General features: G+C 38.1%; 1 protein-coding gene across 2 annotated transcripts in view; it reads right to left on the bottom strand.

Annotated features, from left to right (window-relative positions):
* The window catches only part of SEMA3A (semaphorin 3A), a 289,537-nt gene that overhangs the window by 174,203 nt on the left and 97,924 nt on the right, over nucleotides 1-17,410 (bottom strand). Inside the window, 1 exon segment of one of the 2 annotated variants that reach the window (NM_204977.1) lies at nucleotides 21-101. The exons of the other annotated variant lie outside the window; for it this stretch is intronic. Coding sequence (NP_990308.2) covers nucleotides 21-42 — 22 coding nt within the window. The 5' untranslated portion in view covers nucleotides 43-101. 2 annotated transcript variants of the gene reach the window in all.

Here is a 17,410-nt window from a genome sequence, read left to right as displayed (position 1 = left end):
AGCACAATGTTGCTACCCACATAAATAACATCTTCTGCCCATAACATAATCCTCTTTGGGTCGCTCCCAGCTAGAAACAAGTAACAAAGTCTTCCATCAGCATAACTTTACCACCGAAGCTTTTAAAGCCTTGTTAGGGAACGTTGCTCCAACCCTCCCACTCTCCCCACCTCCCGCACTACTCCGGTTCCGCAGAAGAAATTCCTTGCAAAGCCCACTCCAGCAGTCAGTTCAAGACATGCACAGGTCTAGGGGGGCTTATAAATTACATTGGAGGATTTTCTGAAGCATTCTTAAGTGTTCCAAAGCTACACATTTCTGATTATTTTAACCTTATATTTTTACGCATTAAAGGCAGATAAAGAGTTTTGTTCATTTGTTTAAACAAAAGGATATACAAAATCCCCAGAGGTCTTCTAAATGTTAGAGAGCTGTAAATACAAACATGTAAGCAAACTGAAACTCTCCCCTCCCACACATCTGAACAACCCCTTCCAGTGAGTGATGGTTAATTAAATTTTCTACTCTGAGCTGAATGTCAATTTAACATGAAATCTGAAAAGTAGTGTCTTACACTGATATGTGTCATGTATTGGATTCCTAAAGCAATAATGACAGAAAAGTTGGAAATCAACCTTTACGAAGCACCGTCATTGTAAGAGAGGAGTGACCTCTGTTTATTTTGCTCCATACTTTTCCATACGAACTCAGACAGTGTGCTGAGGTGTCCGCAGCATCTAAGTGATATTTCTTCCTTCCTTTTTTTTCTTTGGGTTAAAAATCAGTTGTCTGATCCCACCAAAGGTGATCACACTACACTCTGAATTTTACAGAACGCAGCATCTATTTTCTGTGTTCAAACCTAGCTAATAAGTCAGTGCCTAGGAAGTATTCCTAACTTTGAAGCTGAAGTTCATAGTTGCAAATGCGGGTGTCAGTATGGTTCTAATTAAAATGTAAAGGCTCGTGCAGAACAAGGCTTGGTGCTATGGTAAAGCAAGAGCAAAAATTCTGGCATTGCTGCTTTCATTCCTTAATATTCACACACCAGTGGAAAAGCAGGAGCTTTTCCCCTCTCCTCTTTTAAAAATTCTTCTGCTTCCTGAGCTTAATTCATTAATTCCGTGGCATTGTATCTGACAGATTCAGCATTTCTATTGATCAACGGCATTGTTAAGAAAATAAAATCCAAAAATAATGTTGATTTTGGTCATTCCCACACTTGTTATCCTGAGCATTTTCATGCTCCAGGCAGTGGATTAGAGCCCCAAAATGACAAGAGATGCCTGTCTGTTTTCCATGGATTACTCGCTACAGACATTCACTCTGCAAAGGAATTCATGTCACTTTGAGATTATTTGGAGAATTGGCCTAATGAATTATCCTTTTGTATGCAGCAAACAATTAGAAATAAAACACAAAAGGTGCACCATATTCAGGACTTCACAAAGCGCATCATTCTACAATGTTGTTACACTCAGTATACTTGTCGTTGCATAAAGAAGACTCAACTACCTTTTTTTTCTTTTTTTTTTTTTTTTCTTTCTCACGTAAGGAAAAGAGAGTAAGAAGATAAAATTGCATCCTTCTAGTGTAGAATGACTGTGTGACACTCCAGGCTATTTTCCACCAACCAAGTAAATAAATCATGGTCCCCAGCCAATATATATTTTGCTCAGAAAACATGTGGATCAAATACAATGAGTCATAACTTATCAAAGACTGTGATTTTAGAGATAGAACATTATTTTAAGAGAGGTGAGAGATGCTATCTCTTTGCAGCCTTTATGTGTAAGACCACTCACATTTTGCCTTCCTCTGTGGAATATGCCTGACCAAAGAGAAGGGTAAAATCTGACCCTCTGGGTCCTCCTCCTGCTATTTAGCTCTAAGTAGTGCTAATCAGCTAGTCAGGCTAGCATATGCTACACCCCCTTAAAAGGAGAGGGGCAATGGCAGCACTTCAGTGATGTTTGAAGAGGCTTTATATCTCAAAGACACCCATTGCCATATGGTGCTTCTGCCAAGGCAAAACTGGGCTCTGCTTGGAAGGAATTATTTGGCCAACATGCCTACAGCAAGTGCCAGAAACGTCAACTCTGGTAATTCAGGGTCGGCAACAACTCACTTTCAAATGACAAACCATTCACCTTTTTTCTTTGGTCTTTTGAAAGTGATCTAACTGTTGAGTTTGGAGGGAGGGGAAAGTAAAATCCCAGCTTTCCTTGGTTTTTCAAATAATATCCTTCTCCCCTGAAGTAGACCTCAGTTTTTAGCTTAATTATTCCATTATTACTCTGTGAGTTGAAAAGAAACAACAGTTCTTCTCCATCATTTCCCATAGCTGTTGCAGGCTTTATTTTTGTTTTCTGTAACAGCATTTATATGCCATTCTATACAGTGTTTTACTTCCCAAAAGCCAGATAGGCACTTGCGGGTTCTGTGTAATGTTTCTGGTCTCATGCTGTGTGTCATTATTATTTGGAGATTTTTATACTGCCTTTTAATATGCGCAACAAGTTTACGTTGATAGATCCTATAAAAAACGTTTTCTTGGATGTGTCTGGGCTTTTACTGCTGACCATTTGTGCAGAATTATTCTTTCAAACACTTAGAAAGTTGGCATCATTTGGTGCTTCTCATTAGTCAGAAACAGTCTTACTTGACTCATGATTACTGCAAATCTTCTTGCTGCTGCTCTCATTTTTACACGTAGAAGCTCTTGAAATCTTAGCTGCTCTAAGAACATCTTCATTGTACTTTAAGAATGTACTTATGTTCTCAGAATTGTTTCCTGTATCTCAGATGAGTCATTACTTGTTTATATCGATACAATCAGATTCTTCTCAGAAATACGTGGGAATTAGCAGCATCCAAATTCAATAGGCAGTACTTGTCTAGCAGTATAAGATTTCTTAGGTTTATTATGCATGTTCTGGGCAACATCAGAGAAAAAAAAAAACAAAACAACCAAAAAACAAACAAACAAACAACAACAACAACAAAAAACACCACCACCACAACAACAAAACCTCATATTGTATCTGAACGTTAAAAATCTCTTTATAGGACACACTCCTGTAGGAAACGCAAAATTCTACCTCAGATACACTCTTTGCTGTTTCCTCCCATAGCAGGTGAGTTGCCAGATAAGCAGAATATTTACAATTCTGCACAGGGTCCCTTTGAAATTGTTCCAGTTGTATACATAATGATTCTTGTAACAGACTTTAGAATAACTGAATAATTATTGGCCCAAAGGAGCCTCAGCCTAGAGCTCAATTATAAATAAATACACTTGTCATGTGATGTGTGAGACGCTCAGGATGCAGTTTTGCAACACATTGAGTTCAGAAGAAAAATAGTTCAGAAGAAAAATTCCATTTTAAGAAGATCCAGACCTCAGCTGCCACATTCTGTTTTTACGTCACAGTTGTCCGCTTTTTATTTGGGATCCTACAGACATTTTAGTGGGGACATTCCAGAAACATGATGATGATAATGATGATGATAATAATAATAATAATAAAGTAATCTTTATGGGGATTGCTTTTCATGCAGATACAGTGCAAGCTAATGGAGCAGAAAGAATTATGAACAGGCATTGGGATAAAGCTGAGTAAGCAGAAATGCAGAGGAACTGTAGACGTTGGCCTCACTTCTGAAGGCAGCATATGATGAAGCTCTACAGTTAGGTTCAAATCCTTTGCCTATGTCAGACAGGAACCTAAACCTGGAGACAATTTGACAGTGTTGCTCTTCTGGGTTGACATGAGTACTCTTCTCTCTTTGATATGCAATGAGGGAAAAAAAGGAAAAAGAAAAAAAGAAAAAAAGAAAAGAAAAGAAACCTATAAAAAGCCTGTATGGTGAAGATAAATACTTTTGATATCCAGATCTGCTGAACTGAGTATAGGATCATTTTTTTTAACAGTGTTGATGATTATCAGACTAGTTCAAGATGTCGTAAATTGCTGCTTCCACCTGGAACTTAAAAGGATTTAAAATTCAGTGGAGTGGCGGTTTTTCAGTTCTGAAGCAATAAGGGAGCAAAACTGCTTAAAATGCATCAGCATAAAGCAGATAAGGGTGTAAATTTTAACATTTTATCAAGCTAGAGTTGCTAAGATCACTAGTTAGCACCTAGACCTGGAAATATCCTTGCTGTTAGAAGTCTAGACGTGTCTTTCCCCAGCTCTCCCTTGGGCTATATTGCATTTGGTAGCCTTATATGAATCACCTGAATCTACATAAATCTGTAACATTTCTTATTATTGTATGTGATCAAGTTGTTAACCCAAGTCAGTTAGTACCTGCCTTCTCTCAATAACACTGCATCTTGCCATCTTGTCACAATCAACTTTTCCTTCAATTCTCAGGACTAATGAGACTGTTCTACATGTGATGTTTGTGCTTTTGGCAGCATAATGGGATCTGTATCAGTATGATGTGTTTTATTCACAATGCTTTCAGGTCTATTAAACACCTCATCAAATTCTTCAAAAATATTCTTTGCATCCTGTTCTGTAGACAGGTTATATGTCCGTCTGAACAGCAGCATTTACAAATAACTCTTTGAACCTAAACAAACCTTTTCTATTCCCTTGGCCTCAACTGCTTGATGTTCATCTTCATAATCAAGTATACATGAACTATGATATCCAGAGCCATAGTAAGAAACTCACCTTAATAGATCAGTGCCAAGCATGTAACATTAATAGCAGTAACAAAAAGCTTATTTTCCCCAACTCATGTTATGGGTCAGTAGATTCTGTTTCCAATGGATTCGTCTCCAGTGGGTAGTCATCCAAATTGAAAAAAAACCTTCCAAATCTATTAACTTTCAAGTTCAGCTACTTCCGTCCCTCTGATTTCTTATGTTTATTGGCTGTTGGGTCTTCATTGAGGAAATACTGGCAAGGACATGTTTTTTTTACAGGGGATGAGGGAAATGCAAAGCCCAATTTGTTGTTTTAATTTTTCAGAGAAAAGCCAATTTAAGAAAAATAATCACAAAGAAGGGGGGAAAAAAAAAGCAACAACCATGAAAATTTTGGCTCCCTTAAATCGTATTCCAGGCCTGGAATAAGATTCCCTTAGTTGAGGGAATTGTAATAAAGATGGAAGATCTCCTCCCAAACAACAGCCTGCAGAACGCTCGTTTCTCTAGCCCTATGTATTTAATGGTTGGTGGAGCTCTAAGACAGAAAATAAAGCAGTCCGTTTCCCCACTGCATGTAGAACCCTCTTGCAAGTTGTGTTACACACAAATGTTTCACTGATTCAGTTACTTTGGTGTTCATTTACAGTTTCAGCCATTATCATCCACCTTCCTCCTCCTCTTCCTCCTTCTCCTCCTCCTCCCCCTCCTCCTCCTGCCTCTCCTTCTCCCTTTCCCTTTCCCTTTCCCTTCCTCTTCCCCTTTCCCTTTCTTTTCCCCTTCCCCTTCCCCTTCCCCTTCCCCTTCCCCTTCCCTTCCCTTCCCTTCCCTTCCCTTCCCTTCCCTTCCCTTCCCTTCCCTTCCCTTCCCTTCCCTTCCCTTCCCTTCCCTTCCCTTCCCTTCCCTTCCCTTCCCTTCCCTTCCCTTCCCTTCCCTTCCCTTCCCTTCCCTTCCCTTCCCTTCCCTTCCCTTCCCTTCCCTTCCCTTCCCTTCCCTTCCTTCCTTCCTTTCCTCTTCCTTTCCTTTTCTCTTCTTTTCTTTTCTTTTCTTTTCTTTTCTTTTCTTTTCTTTTCTTTTCTTTTCTTTTCTTTTCTTTTCTTTTCTTTTCTTTTCTTTTCTTTTCTTTTCTTTTCTTTTCTTTTCTTTTCTTTTCTTTTCTTTTCTTTTCTTTTCTTTTCTTTTTTCTTTTTTTTTTTTTCCAGAAAAGGAAAAATTGACAGTAAGTAAAATGTTTTCCAGCACAAAACCCAGAGGACTGCTGCGTCTCAGAAAAAATAAGGGCATGACCTCAGAGGGATGTAGATCAATATCAAAATACGGCTTTTGGAATTTCCTACTTGTCTTTGAAAGTCCCCTTATGTTTTGATTTGCATCTTTAGACCCCTATACACCTTTCAAGGTCTGATCCTTTGGGATTTGCTTAGGGCCACACAGTAAGACGTGGCAAGAAATTGATCCAGCATTTCTTACAAACTATGCCAATAATATCCTTACCTCTTCATATATCATAGGACGCAAGTCCTTCCTGTCAGCCCTGGAAGTTCCTCCTTATCACTAGGTATACAGAAAATTCCCAGTTCTATTGTATCTGGGATCCATCACGGCCAACCTTTTGGCCCTGTGTGATCTTGCTTAGTAACCTCTCCTGCCAACTGTCAAAGACTTGAAAGACATGACACTATCTTGTGTGCCACCCATTCATCACATAGCCCAGGTGAATTGCAGCAGAGTCATAGGCAGAAACCACGAACAGAAAAGCTATACAACATCTGCAATGATCATTGTTCTTTTCTGGACCTTTGTTTCTTCTCTTTTTTACTTTTTTCATTTTTTTTCTTCCTTACACTGGGTGGTTCATTATTATATGACAAACACATAAAAGCAACAAAACTGTAACTTCTGCTGTATTTGATTTTCTAGACTGAAAACTTTTTAATGAGGATGTTTTTTTCATAGACAAATTAGAAGTCATATTTTGTTGACCAGAGTGTGTGGGTGGAAATCATCTTTAGAAGATCAAACAATATCACACAAAACAGGGGCTAAAGAGTCAGCTTATGCCTTCTGATGCCAAAACTGATAGCTATTTAACCACTACTCTGTGGAAACTGGGAATGAAAGGTAAACTATGATAGCTTAGGAAAACTTGGTTGAACTTTCAATAATTTGACCTCTTTGAATGCTTTTAGAGTCAGCAATATGTGAAAGTGTGTGCTAGAAGAGGAGGGGCTAGGGGGGGTGGATTCAAAGAAAAACAGACTCTAAGAAAGCATTAACTAACTCTCTCACTCTCTCTTTCCCTCTCTGAATCCCCAGTGAACAGGGGTTTCAGAAGGGGACGAGAACTTTATCCCTTATCTGGTTTGAATTTGTAACAATTTTAGAAAAGTTTTCCACTACATTTTCCTATTTGTTTCTCTGATATCATAGTCCATGATATATTAAGAAGGTGAATATAAATACAGGAAAGACAGATTCCTCTGTCTCATGAAGTCTTGAAATCCAGAGCAAAGTTACGTGGTCTGCTCCGAAAGTAATGCCTCCCATTTTATGATGTTGGCCCATCAGAGGCCATGACATCAGGGCTGGATGTTGGTGGTATAACACTAGATGTTGAACCTTCCTGCCAGTATTCCATTACATTTTGTTGTTGTGTGACAGATGGCACTGGAGGGGCAGCCTGACAAAATGCCACTTGACATGACATGGAAATGCAGAAGAAGCAAAGGTGAGTCACTGAATTCCTCCAAGTGGAATGGTGCACTTCAGCAGTAGTGACAGCAACATGAAAGGCAAACCATGTTACTCATGGCTGTGCACATGAAATGAAGAGGATCTTGATCAGCTCATCCACTCAAATTGGTGGATTACAACCAAGAAATTGTGTGTACAGATCTGAATATTGGCTTTAATGTTTGGAAATGATGGTGGCAACACTGGAATATTGTAAAGTTTGTGCCAGGTGAGTCCTGTAACTCCTCACTTGGGATCAGAAAGAACATTTTATGCAAGCTTTTCAGGACCTATTGAACCAATACAAGGTTGAAGGTGACAGTTTCTTGGATCACATCATTACTTTTGGAAATTCAAATGTAGTGCAACTGTATACAGCACACATGCACACACATATAACATTAGAGCAATTCTAAAGGAAACTAGAAAATAACTGAAATTCTAGTTTGTTTTTTTTTCTTTCCCAGGCATTCCCAGGCATTCTAGAAATTTTTCAAATATGAGATATTTTGATATTTTGATATTTACACATATGTACAGAAAGTATTAATAGAAACAGCATCAGGTAGTAAAACACACATCCTTGACCCTCTAATAAGAACTTGGCTTTGGTGAAAGTGCAGACAAACCTAAGTCTGAGCAGTGGCAGTCCATCTTCCCTCTCTTCTCCCCAAGTAGTTGAAGCTGCAGTTTCAGCACTCAGAGCTCCCTGAAGCAGTTCACCCAGTGACTGAGCACTAACAGCAGCGGTAAAGGTGATAAAGGAAACATATGGCTAGATGTGGGGAGGAGTGCAGCCTGACACCCTGCTGGAGATCATACGATAACGGAAATCTGCTGACACTGTATAGCAGCTTTCTGCTCCTTCATAGCCTGCTCCTTTCCCTGTACCAGAGGAGAAGGAAGACAAAGATGCTGGTACTGCCAGTAAATATTTTCCATAACAATGAAAAATTTTAATTCTGGACCAAAATTAGCTACATAGCAACACGTTATGATCAAACTAGGAAGGAAATACATATACATATATAAGCCAGGTGTTCCGTACATGAAAAATAGTAATTACAGCACATATTATGCTATACCAACAGTAATGGGGGAAAAAAAAAAAAAAACACTCAAATTTGCACATACTGAGCATATATACATACACACATATAGGGAGAGACAATACATATTGCATATGAATAGTGTAACATAAAGTTAGCATAATTAGCCTTCTTCTTCATTTTCCCTGACATTTAAAAATATCTCACAGATGGATCCCTCAGGTTTTTGTTGTTGTTGTTTTATTTTTCTGTTTAAAGATTATATGCCTCTTACTGATTTCATGAATCTCTCAGCCAAATTTCGGAGTATTTCTTAAAGCTTTACATAACAATCTTAAAAAAAAAAAAACTATAAATATGTGCCCATGATGGTTGCTTTTCTCCTTTCTTTTTCTCTCTCTCTTTTTTTTTTTCTTGCATGTTTATCTCTACCTTCAAGTGAAACAGAACGAGAATATGTTCATAAAGACAGAAATTCCATTGTTTATACTGATCAGTACAGACTAGGCAGCGAGGGGGAAAAAACGAAGCATCTGTTGAATACAAATGAAGCCAGCAGGTTGGTGTGTTAGTATTTAGGTTCTGAAACTACTTGTCATTTGCTTTTAGAAGCTGAAATCTTGCTTTCCTCCTCCCCCACCACAGAACAAAGGTATGGAAAGCATGGTGGCTTCAGAAAGATGGTTTTACATGACATTGCAGACAAAGCCCAGTATTTACCACTTACAGCAATATTCCAGACCTCAGACCTAAGTTTATCAAGTCTAAATTTGTTTCAAGCAGTCCTTTTTAGCTGCTGTTAAGGAGCCTTGAAACTACTTGCATTATGTTGCTAACGACAGTGAACGGTGTGCTGAAGACTAGAATTAGTGTCCTTAAAGAGTTTATTGTGATGGCAAAACCAACTGTTAGGAGATTTCCCCTGTGCTCAAAAGGTCTATACAGTGCTTCAGAAAAGGGGCGTTTCCCAATAAATGGAGGAGAAGAGGAAAAAAAAACAACATCCCAGACTTCAAACAGATCTTGCTCTCCATTTTTCTTCCGAAGTGTTGAACGATACATGATGTCATATGACGTGCGGTAATTCCCCCTTCCCTATTTTGAGGGGAATAAATGGTTTCTGTTTCTGAGAAAATGTATTAAAGCCAAATTTTACTCTCGGTTACCCTGATGTCAGTCGTAAGCAAAAAAACAATTCAAATGCAATTCCTCTGGATTTGCACTGATGTAACAGAGAACAGAATGTGGTTCTTGAAAAAGCAGCTGTCACCTTATGGAAAACTTTATGAAATGTCTTATTTGGAACAAGCGTTCTTCTGTGCAGTATATTTCCTTGCACTTCTTTTCTCCCATTCCTTCTTTCTGAAGACAGTGCATGAAAACAGAATCGCTGTTGTTTCTTAAGAATTTATCTGCTCTGCACTTATTCCCCACCTGACATCATAATCCTCTGTTTGTGACATAATAATCATTTTTTACAATGAACAATTGTGATACCGCAAGCTGGGCTTAAAATCTGATCTGAAAAATGCATTTTACTCTGATACCTTACATAACGTCATATCAGCTTACAGCTCAAGAGATAATAATTTCAACCAAGTGACATCAATTAAGCTTTCATACAGGGGGAGTGGTACACTTGATATAACTCTCTGGAGATAATTCCCTCTGGAGTTTACAGTTTTATGATTTGACCTTTAAAAATATTTCCAGTCTCTATTCAGTGCTCAGTTATGTAAATCTAGTGATTTTGCTGAAGTAGAAAAATGTTACTTATACAATTCAGTCCAATATCCAATCTCCTACTGGAGTTAAAAGCCACAATAAGCAGAAACTTAAGAAAAGGAAAATTAAATGCAAATATATTTCTTAGGAATTGTTCAATGAAGTTAGATACCATAATGATATATGAGAATAAGCTGAAAAGCAACATCCTTCTCATCCTTCTTGACAAGTGCTGATTAACTATCCTTCTAAGGTTTGCAGTTTTGTGTTTGAAGACCCAGTTTCATTCTATATTTTTACTCTGGAATTTAGTGGTTCATCCTACCATATTTGGCATGTTCAACTGGAGTTACTCATGGGTTTCAAACTTTGCACATGTTTTATTGGACCTGTGCCTGTGTGTGTTGAAATGTTACAAGTAGTACATCCAGCACAATCCAGAATCAGGAAGGGCCAATTTTACATTCTTTTAGCGCAGTATGAACTTTAAGGAAGGCCCTTCAGGAAAGGCAGCAATCTGAAGGAACTGGTTATTAGATTGCTGGTAGCCTGAACCTTCTCTTTCTAACAGCTGAAAGCACTTGAAAAAATGTAGACTATACCTAAACTAAGCCTGATGACTAACACACTGAGATGCAGGATCAAGATTTCTATTTTCTTAAAGTTTAGAATATAAGTAGACCATTACACAGAGATTTGAACTATAAATTATTTTTTTTTCACAAATATTAAACTCTGGATTGTTTATATTACTGGATTTAAACACATTTCCCTCTTTAATAGATATTTTTAAGGAAATTATTTTCTCAAATTAAACATTTTGCTTTTTTTAAGAAGCCAAACATACAAGCCAACAGGTGGAAGAAATAAACAAAGGTTCTGTGAATATTCCCCACAGAGACTGCTATTTTAAAGTCATTATTTCTCATTAAAGAGCTCAAAAGTTCCCACCCTTTCACAAGTTTTGTTTTCCTAAGTCAAGAGAAGTCTGACTGGTGAGGGAGTTATTTCCCTCTTGGTAAAATGTCCTGCTATGGTAAAATGTTCCATCTGGAGTGCCCAGCTATAAAACTGTACAAGTAAATTTCTCAGTACTATCATCTTGTTGAAAGCCATGTGCACACAAGATGAGTCTCTTACACCATAAGATGGATCCCTGATGACATGAATTAGTATATAGCATGTGTTGCTTTGGAAAACTTTGTTTAATATTGAACACTGGTTGATGATACTCTCCAGTGATATCACATTACAAAACTGATTATAAAAATACCACAACCACATTATGAATAAAGTTATCCATTCTGTTTGCCACACCAATGCCATACCATCGAAATCTATCCTAGATTTATTGACTGCAAATTATTGTATATGTGAAATAAATTAGTTGGAGAAAGAAGCATATCTTTATGGCTTTCAGCACATCTCCTGTAGAAACAGCATGAAGAATGCAAAACCTATGTGACTAATCTCTTCCAACATTTCGTACATGCAACATCCACTTCCTCAAAAGCTTCTTTACTGGATTTGCAAGACTCCTGAACAAATCTTTAAAAGGCACATTTCAATAGAGACTTAAATCTGTTAATTTGTTTGCTTGCTTATATTTTTTTTTTGGTTGGTTGGTTGTTTTTAACTCATTATATATATGGTCTATAGTTCATTTACAGGAAAGGATAAGTTTGATATAGTTTCTGTTGCTATTGAACAAAATTGATCTGGGATCTAGCCAAATGTAAGTCTTATTAAGATGGAGACATTTAGATGAAAATTAAGAACCTTCTGAAGAAACATAATAGAGGATAAAATTACAAGTGGCAGGACACATTACCTTATTTATCTGGTTGGGTTTGCATGACTTGCTCGGACAGCAGTTATGACAAACATTCCTTGGCCAATCTGTTTTCAAGAGATTTTCTATTAAAAGTAATGCGAGTGAATACACTGCTTTGCACACAGTTGAGATATGCTTCAACATTTGTATGAAAGCAATAAAACTGTGTAATTTTGCAGCAACAAAAATGGTTCTGTAATTGCTACGTCTTGCCTGTGATTTTCAAGTTTACAGACTGGGAACTAGCTTGCAGTCTTTCTGTGCAAGCTATTTCATCCTCGCTCATAGAATCAGAATATCCCAAGTTGGAAGGGACTCATAAGGATCATCAAATCTAACTCTTGGCTCCACATAGAACCACCTGAGAGGTTTGTCTAGATATTACTTTAACTCTGACAAGCTTGGTACCATGACTCTGGGGAGGCTGTTCCAGTTTGTGGCCTTGTCTCTACTTCACATGTGAAGGGGCGTGATTTATTGCTGACTGAGGTAACTGTCCTTGAGCAGGAGGGATCTTTCCCACTTCTTTACAAGCCCTCGAGGGAAGTAGCCCCACTTCCCAGGCAGAGGAAAAATTGGTGAGGAGCAGAGCCATGCTCCTGCATGTTCTCAAGGCCCCTCAGCAGCCTGCAGTGCTTCTCTCATCCCAGAATAACTCCTGCAGCTCACTCATCTGACCTTTTAGCTTCCCTCTGATTGAAAATTTGTTGCATTATAAAACATTCTAAATCCGTTTTGGAGAGTTGTTCTTCCTTATTCTTTGCTAATATTAGAAATGAAGACAACTAAAGTGATATTATTCTTGTTGTCATTGTTATTATTTCAAGCATTTTGCATACTTGCACATTATAATGGCCATACCTGGTACATAGCAGGCATATTACCTTATCAGCTAAGTTAAAACACTGAAGTCACACACAATCATGTCATTAATATATTAATGCTGGCAGATGAAATTTATCTTACATAGCTCCCTTTAACACATCTGCTCTTGTGCAATGTGGACTATCTTCATAATTGTGTATTGAGTGACTCATTTGAAGTAAATTAAAAGAACCTGAATTTCAAATAATGAGTTTAAAGAAAAATATCTTCCACAGAACATTTTATTTGGAGACAAGTAAGTCAGCAACAATTTCTGAAAATCTGGAAAAAAAAAAAAAAAAAAAAAAAAAAGGATTTTAAGTTGGGGAGAATAAATTACTTATAATTCTGTCCTGCTGCAGCTCTCTCTCTGCAAGCAGACAAATCGAGAGAGGACATTTCAGCAGCAGAAATTTTTCTCAACAAACTTTTAGTATCTTCTGTAAATGAATTTTATCTTTGCTCATGTAAATTAACTTTCCAAAGGTAAATTAAAGCTGTTTTTATGTAGAAGCAAGATGTGGAAGTTGCCAGCCAGGCTATCAACAGTGCTTTCCTCTTCAAAGCAACTGGGACTTTCTCTGCACTCTCAGCAGTTTTGCAGATGACACCAAGCTGAGTGGTTCAGCTGACACAGTGGAAGGAAGGGATGCCATCCAGATGAACCTGGACAGGCCTGAAATGTAGGCCCACAATATCCTAATGAGGTTCAACAAGTTCAAGTGCAAGGTTTTGCACTTGTGTTGGGGGAATCCCAGATATATCTACAGGCTTGGAGAAGAAATCATTGAGAGCAGCCCTGTGAAGATGGACTTGGGGTTCCTGGTGGACCAAAAGCTTGGCACGAGGCAGCAGAGTGCACTTGCAGCCCAGGAGGCCAACAATATCATGGGCTGTATCAAAAGAGGGGCAGACAGCAGGGAGAGGGAGGGGTTTGTCTCCCTCTGCTCTGTGCCTGTGAGGCCCGACTGGAGTACTGTGTCCAGGCCTGGGGCCCCCAGGACACCAAAGATGTGGAGCTTTTGGAAAGGGTCCAGAGGAGAGCCATGAGGATAGTCAGGGTCTAGAGCACCTCTCCAATTAAGAAACATCGAGAGAGCTAGGCTTGTTCAGCTTGGAGAAGAGAAGGCTGCTGAGAGACAACAATGAGTCCTTGCAGTACTTGAGAGAAGCTTACAAGCAGGAGGAGTCTGACTTTTTATGTGCTCTGATAGTGACAGGACAATGGGAATGGTTTTAAACTACTAGAGGAGAGATTTAGGTTAGATGTTGAGGGGAAATTCTTTAAAGTGCCAGGTGGCACTGGCTCAGGCTGTCCAGAGAAGCTGTGGATGCCCCATCCCTGAAGGTGTTCAAAGTCAGGTTGGATGGGGCTCTGGGCAATCAGACCTTCAGGGGGTTGGAGTGAGGTGATCTTTAAGGTCCCTCTGACACAAACAATTCTGTTCTATATTCTGTGATTCAATTCTAGTTCAGAGAATGTTTACATTGTGGAAAGAAAAAAAAGCTATCCCTGGAAAACACTGTGATTAGCAATAGCGTTAATGTTCACATTGATATTTGTGCTATTCCTTGAATGTTCTCTAAGAGAAAAAAAAAATGAGATAGTTGAACAGTGAGAGTCACAGACATACAGAGATGGAAGACAATTTCCCATAAAATACTTTGAATCCAGTTCAGTGTGAGAACTATGTATAATAGACCATCTTGTGTCCCTGGGAGGGAGGTCTCAAGTTCACCAGAGAGAAATCAAGACACATACATGTAAAAGCAAGGGCTGATATCAGTAATGTTCTAACTTCTGCCTTATTTTATACATACACTTGGCAGGGGGGGAAGACTGAGTGAGAGAAGGGGAGAGACTATATGTTTTTATTATCAACCAGATATTATTTTACAAACAAGCTATAGGCATGGGCTGTATTGCACTGCAAACTCCACTTCTGTTCCTGCCAAATGCCTAACTTAAACAGCAAAGACCTGATAACATATATTTGCATTCATATAACAGTAAATGGAGGTCTTTGAACTCATTTGCTTTCATGAGATAAATAACTTTAAAAGACGTAGTTAATGGCATACTTATCCTGAGCACAAGTGGAAGAGTTGGCTGTGATCCACTTCCGATTTTGAATTTTTACTGCCATAGCTAGTATCAGACAAAAGCTCTTTTCAGGAACCAAGAAAATCATGTTAGAGAAAACAGCAGGGTTCTGCCTCCTTCACAGCAGTTGGGAGTTAGTAGAAATGCTGTAACTTCATTTCAGCAATTTCTGTTAGGATACCTGTCAGTTAGAAGAGACTCTTCACTATATACTTGCAAACCAGAATAACATCATTGTCTTGAACAAGACAGGTTAATGCTATAACACTGATAAATTGATAACACAAACTTCAGCTCAGAACAGACAATAATACAGGTTACAGATCCATCGGTCAGGTAAGGTATCTAGCCAAGGCAGAGCGCATTCCCCATTTAATGGATTTTCTAGTACTTTACCTGGAATAACAGTTCAGTCTACAAAAATTTCTGACATAGTGCTAGTTCTCAAAGGAGAAGCAAAAAATGCACAAGTGTAATGAATGTCTTAGACTACCAGAAGATGATCCATCTACAGCAAAGCTTAGTGGGTGAGACTAGATTTGTTTTACATACAGCTACATCCACTCTGCTTCCTTCTACATATGTGAACTCATTTCTTCAATGAGTAATAAATTCCATTTGAAAAATTATCTTCACTGATTATTTTGTGTGTGTGTGCGAAGAACATTTTACACACACCATTTGACCTAACTTTTATCAGTAAAGATATTTCTGATTTTTCTGGAACATGAAGAGGTGGATCATGACAGACAAAAGGAAAAATGAAGATAGCTCCGAAAGTAATGCCTCCTATTTTATTATGTTGGCTCATGATGTCAGAGGCAGATGTTGGTGGCACAGCAGTAAAGATTGAACTTTCCCACCAATATCCTGTTACATTTTGTTGTTGTGGGATGGATGGCAGCAGAGGGGCAGTCTGACAGAAGGTCATCTGACATGGAAGTGCGTATGAAGCAAAAATGCGTCACCAAATTCTTCCCAGCAGAAAAATATGTACCCAGTGATATCCACTGACATTTGATGAGTATTTATGGAGCCCAAACAGTGGATGTGATCACAGGGAGGCAATGGGTGGTGCGTTTAAGCAATGGCAGCAGCAATAGTGGGTCAGCTCCTCTGGCGAAGATTTTTCAAGTGTGGCACACAGGGCCTTGGTCACTATTGGTGAAAATACACAGCTAATTGTAATGACATGAAAAAAAATATTATTTTGTAGCTCAGAATTTTCTATATCAAATAGTATTATTTGTCTTTGTATTTGCTGTAGTTTCCACAGTAACAAATAAGAGGCATTGCTTTTGAAGCAACCTACATTACTAGATGCACCATTTCTACCATAATTCTCGAGCTTTGTGTTTCTATTCTTTTCCTACTGAACACAGATGAACAGCCTCCAGGACTGAGAAGGCAAATGGTTGAAAAAAAATTATGAATGAATAAAATATCTTGTATTAATGTATCTATATAATGAATGTATAAAATGTCTTGTATCTACATCCTTTGGAAGCTGAGCTGAATTTAATAACAAATATACATATATATATCTTTCAATTATGGTAAACATTTAATCACTATTTTGATTAGAGAATGACTGCTAGTGATTTCTGGGTAATTTTCAGTCTGCATCTGTATCTATGTTTAAAATGTATAATATTTGCTCTCTGTTACAACTTTTTTAGACACTGATCAAAAAGTTATATAAACTGTTTGTTGGTTTAATGGAGGCATGGCAACATGGAATACTACTGTTGCATGGCATTTCTAAATATGACCTTACTGCAGTCATTAATAGCATTAATGAAGTCATTAATAATGTATAACATGGAAATCTAATTGCTTGAGTAAAAGCTGTCTTATGCCTTCACTTTGAAAAACAAATGGATCCTCTATCCATTTCGCTTGTGGAAACGGCTCTGACGTATGGGCACAAATAAATAAATAGAAGGCTGATCTTCTTTACGTTCAAAAATACACCTGACATATAGAACAGCAGTAGATTTAATACGGAACAGATATATAAGAAATGATTATATAAAATCTCCAGAAAACTGATCAAAGTGGTGATAAATAATGTCATCAATAGAAGGGAAAAATAACCCATCTTGTCACTTTTGATTTTTAAGGGTATCAGTAAAGGCCTCCTCTCAGCCACCATGAGGCTTCTGGGACTGCCAGGATCAACACACGTCTTGCATGCATGTACACCCCAAATCTCATGAGCATAAAGGAACTACATGCACATGCCAAAGAAATCTGGATTAACTATGAGCCAGTACAGTTAAAGTTGAAAAAATGAGCTGAATAAGTAGCTGAAGTTTTTAACTTGGCTTCACATAAGATATTCCAGCTCCACACAGAGAGACTCACAAACCATTTGAGCACTCATATATGAGCAAAAGCAAAAAAATTAAAGATGGGGCAGTATTATTTATATAAATATG

Source organism: Gallus gallus, chromosome 1, assembly GCF_016699485.2.
Source record: "Gallus gallus isolate bGalGal1 chromosome 1, bGalGal1.mat.broiler.GRCg7b, whole genome shotgun sequence".
NCBI lineage: Eukaryota > Metazoa > Chordata > Aves > Galliformes > Phasianidae > Gallus > Gallus gallus.
This window is presented reverse-complemented; position numbering and strand designations above follow the sequence as displayed.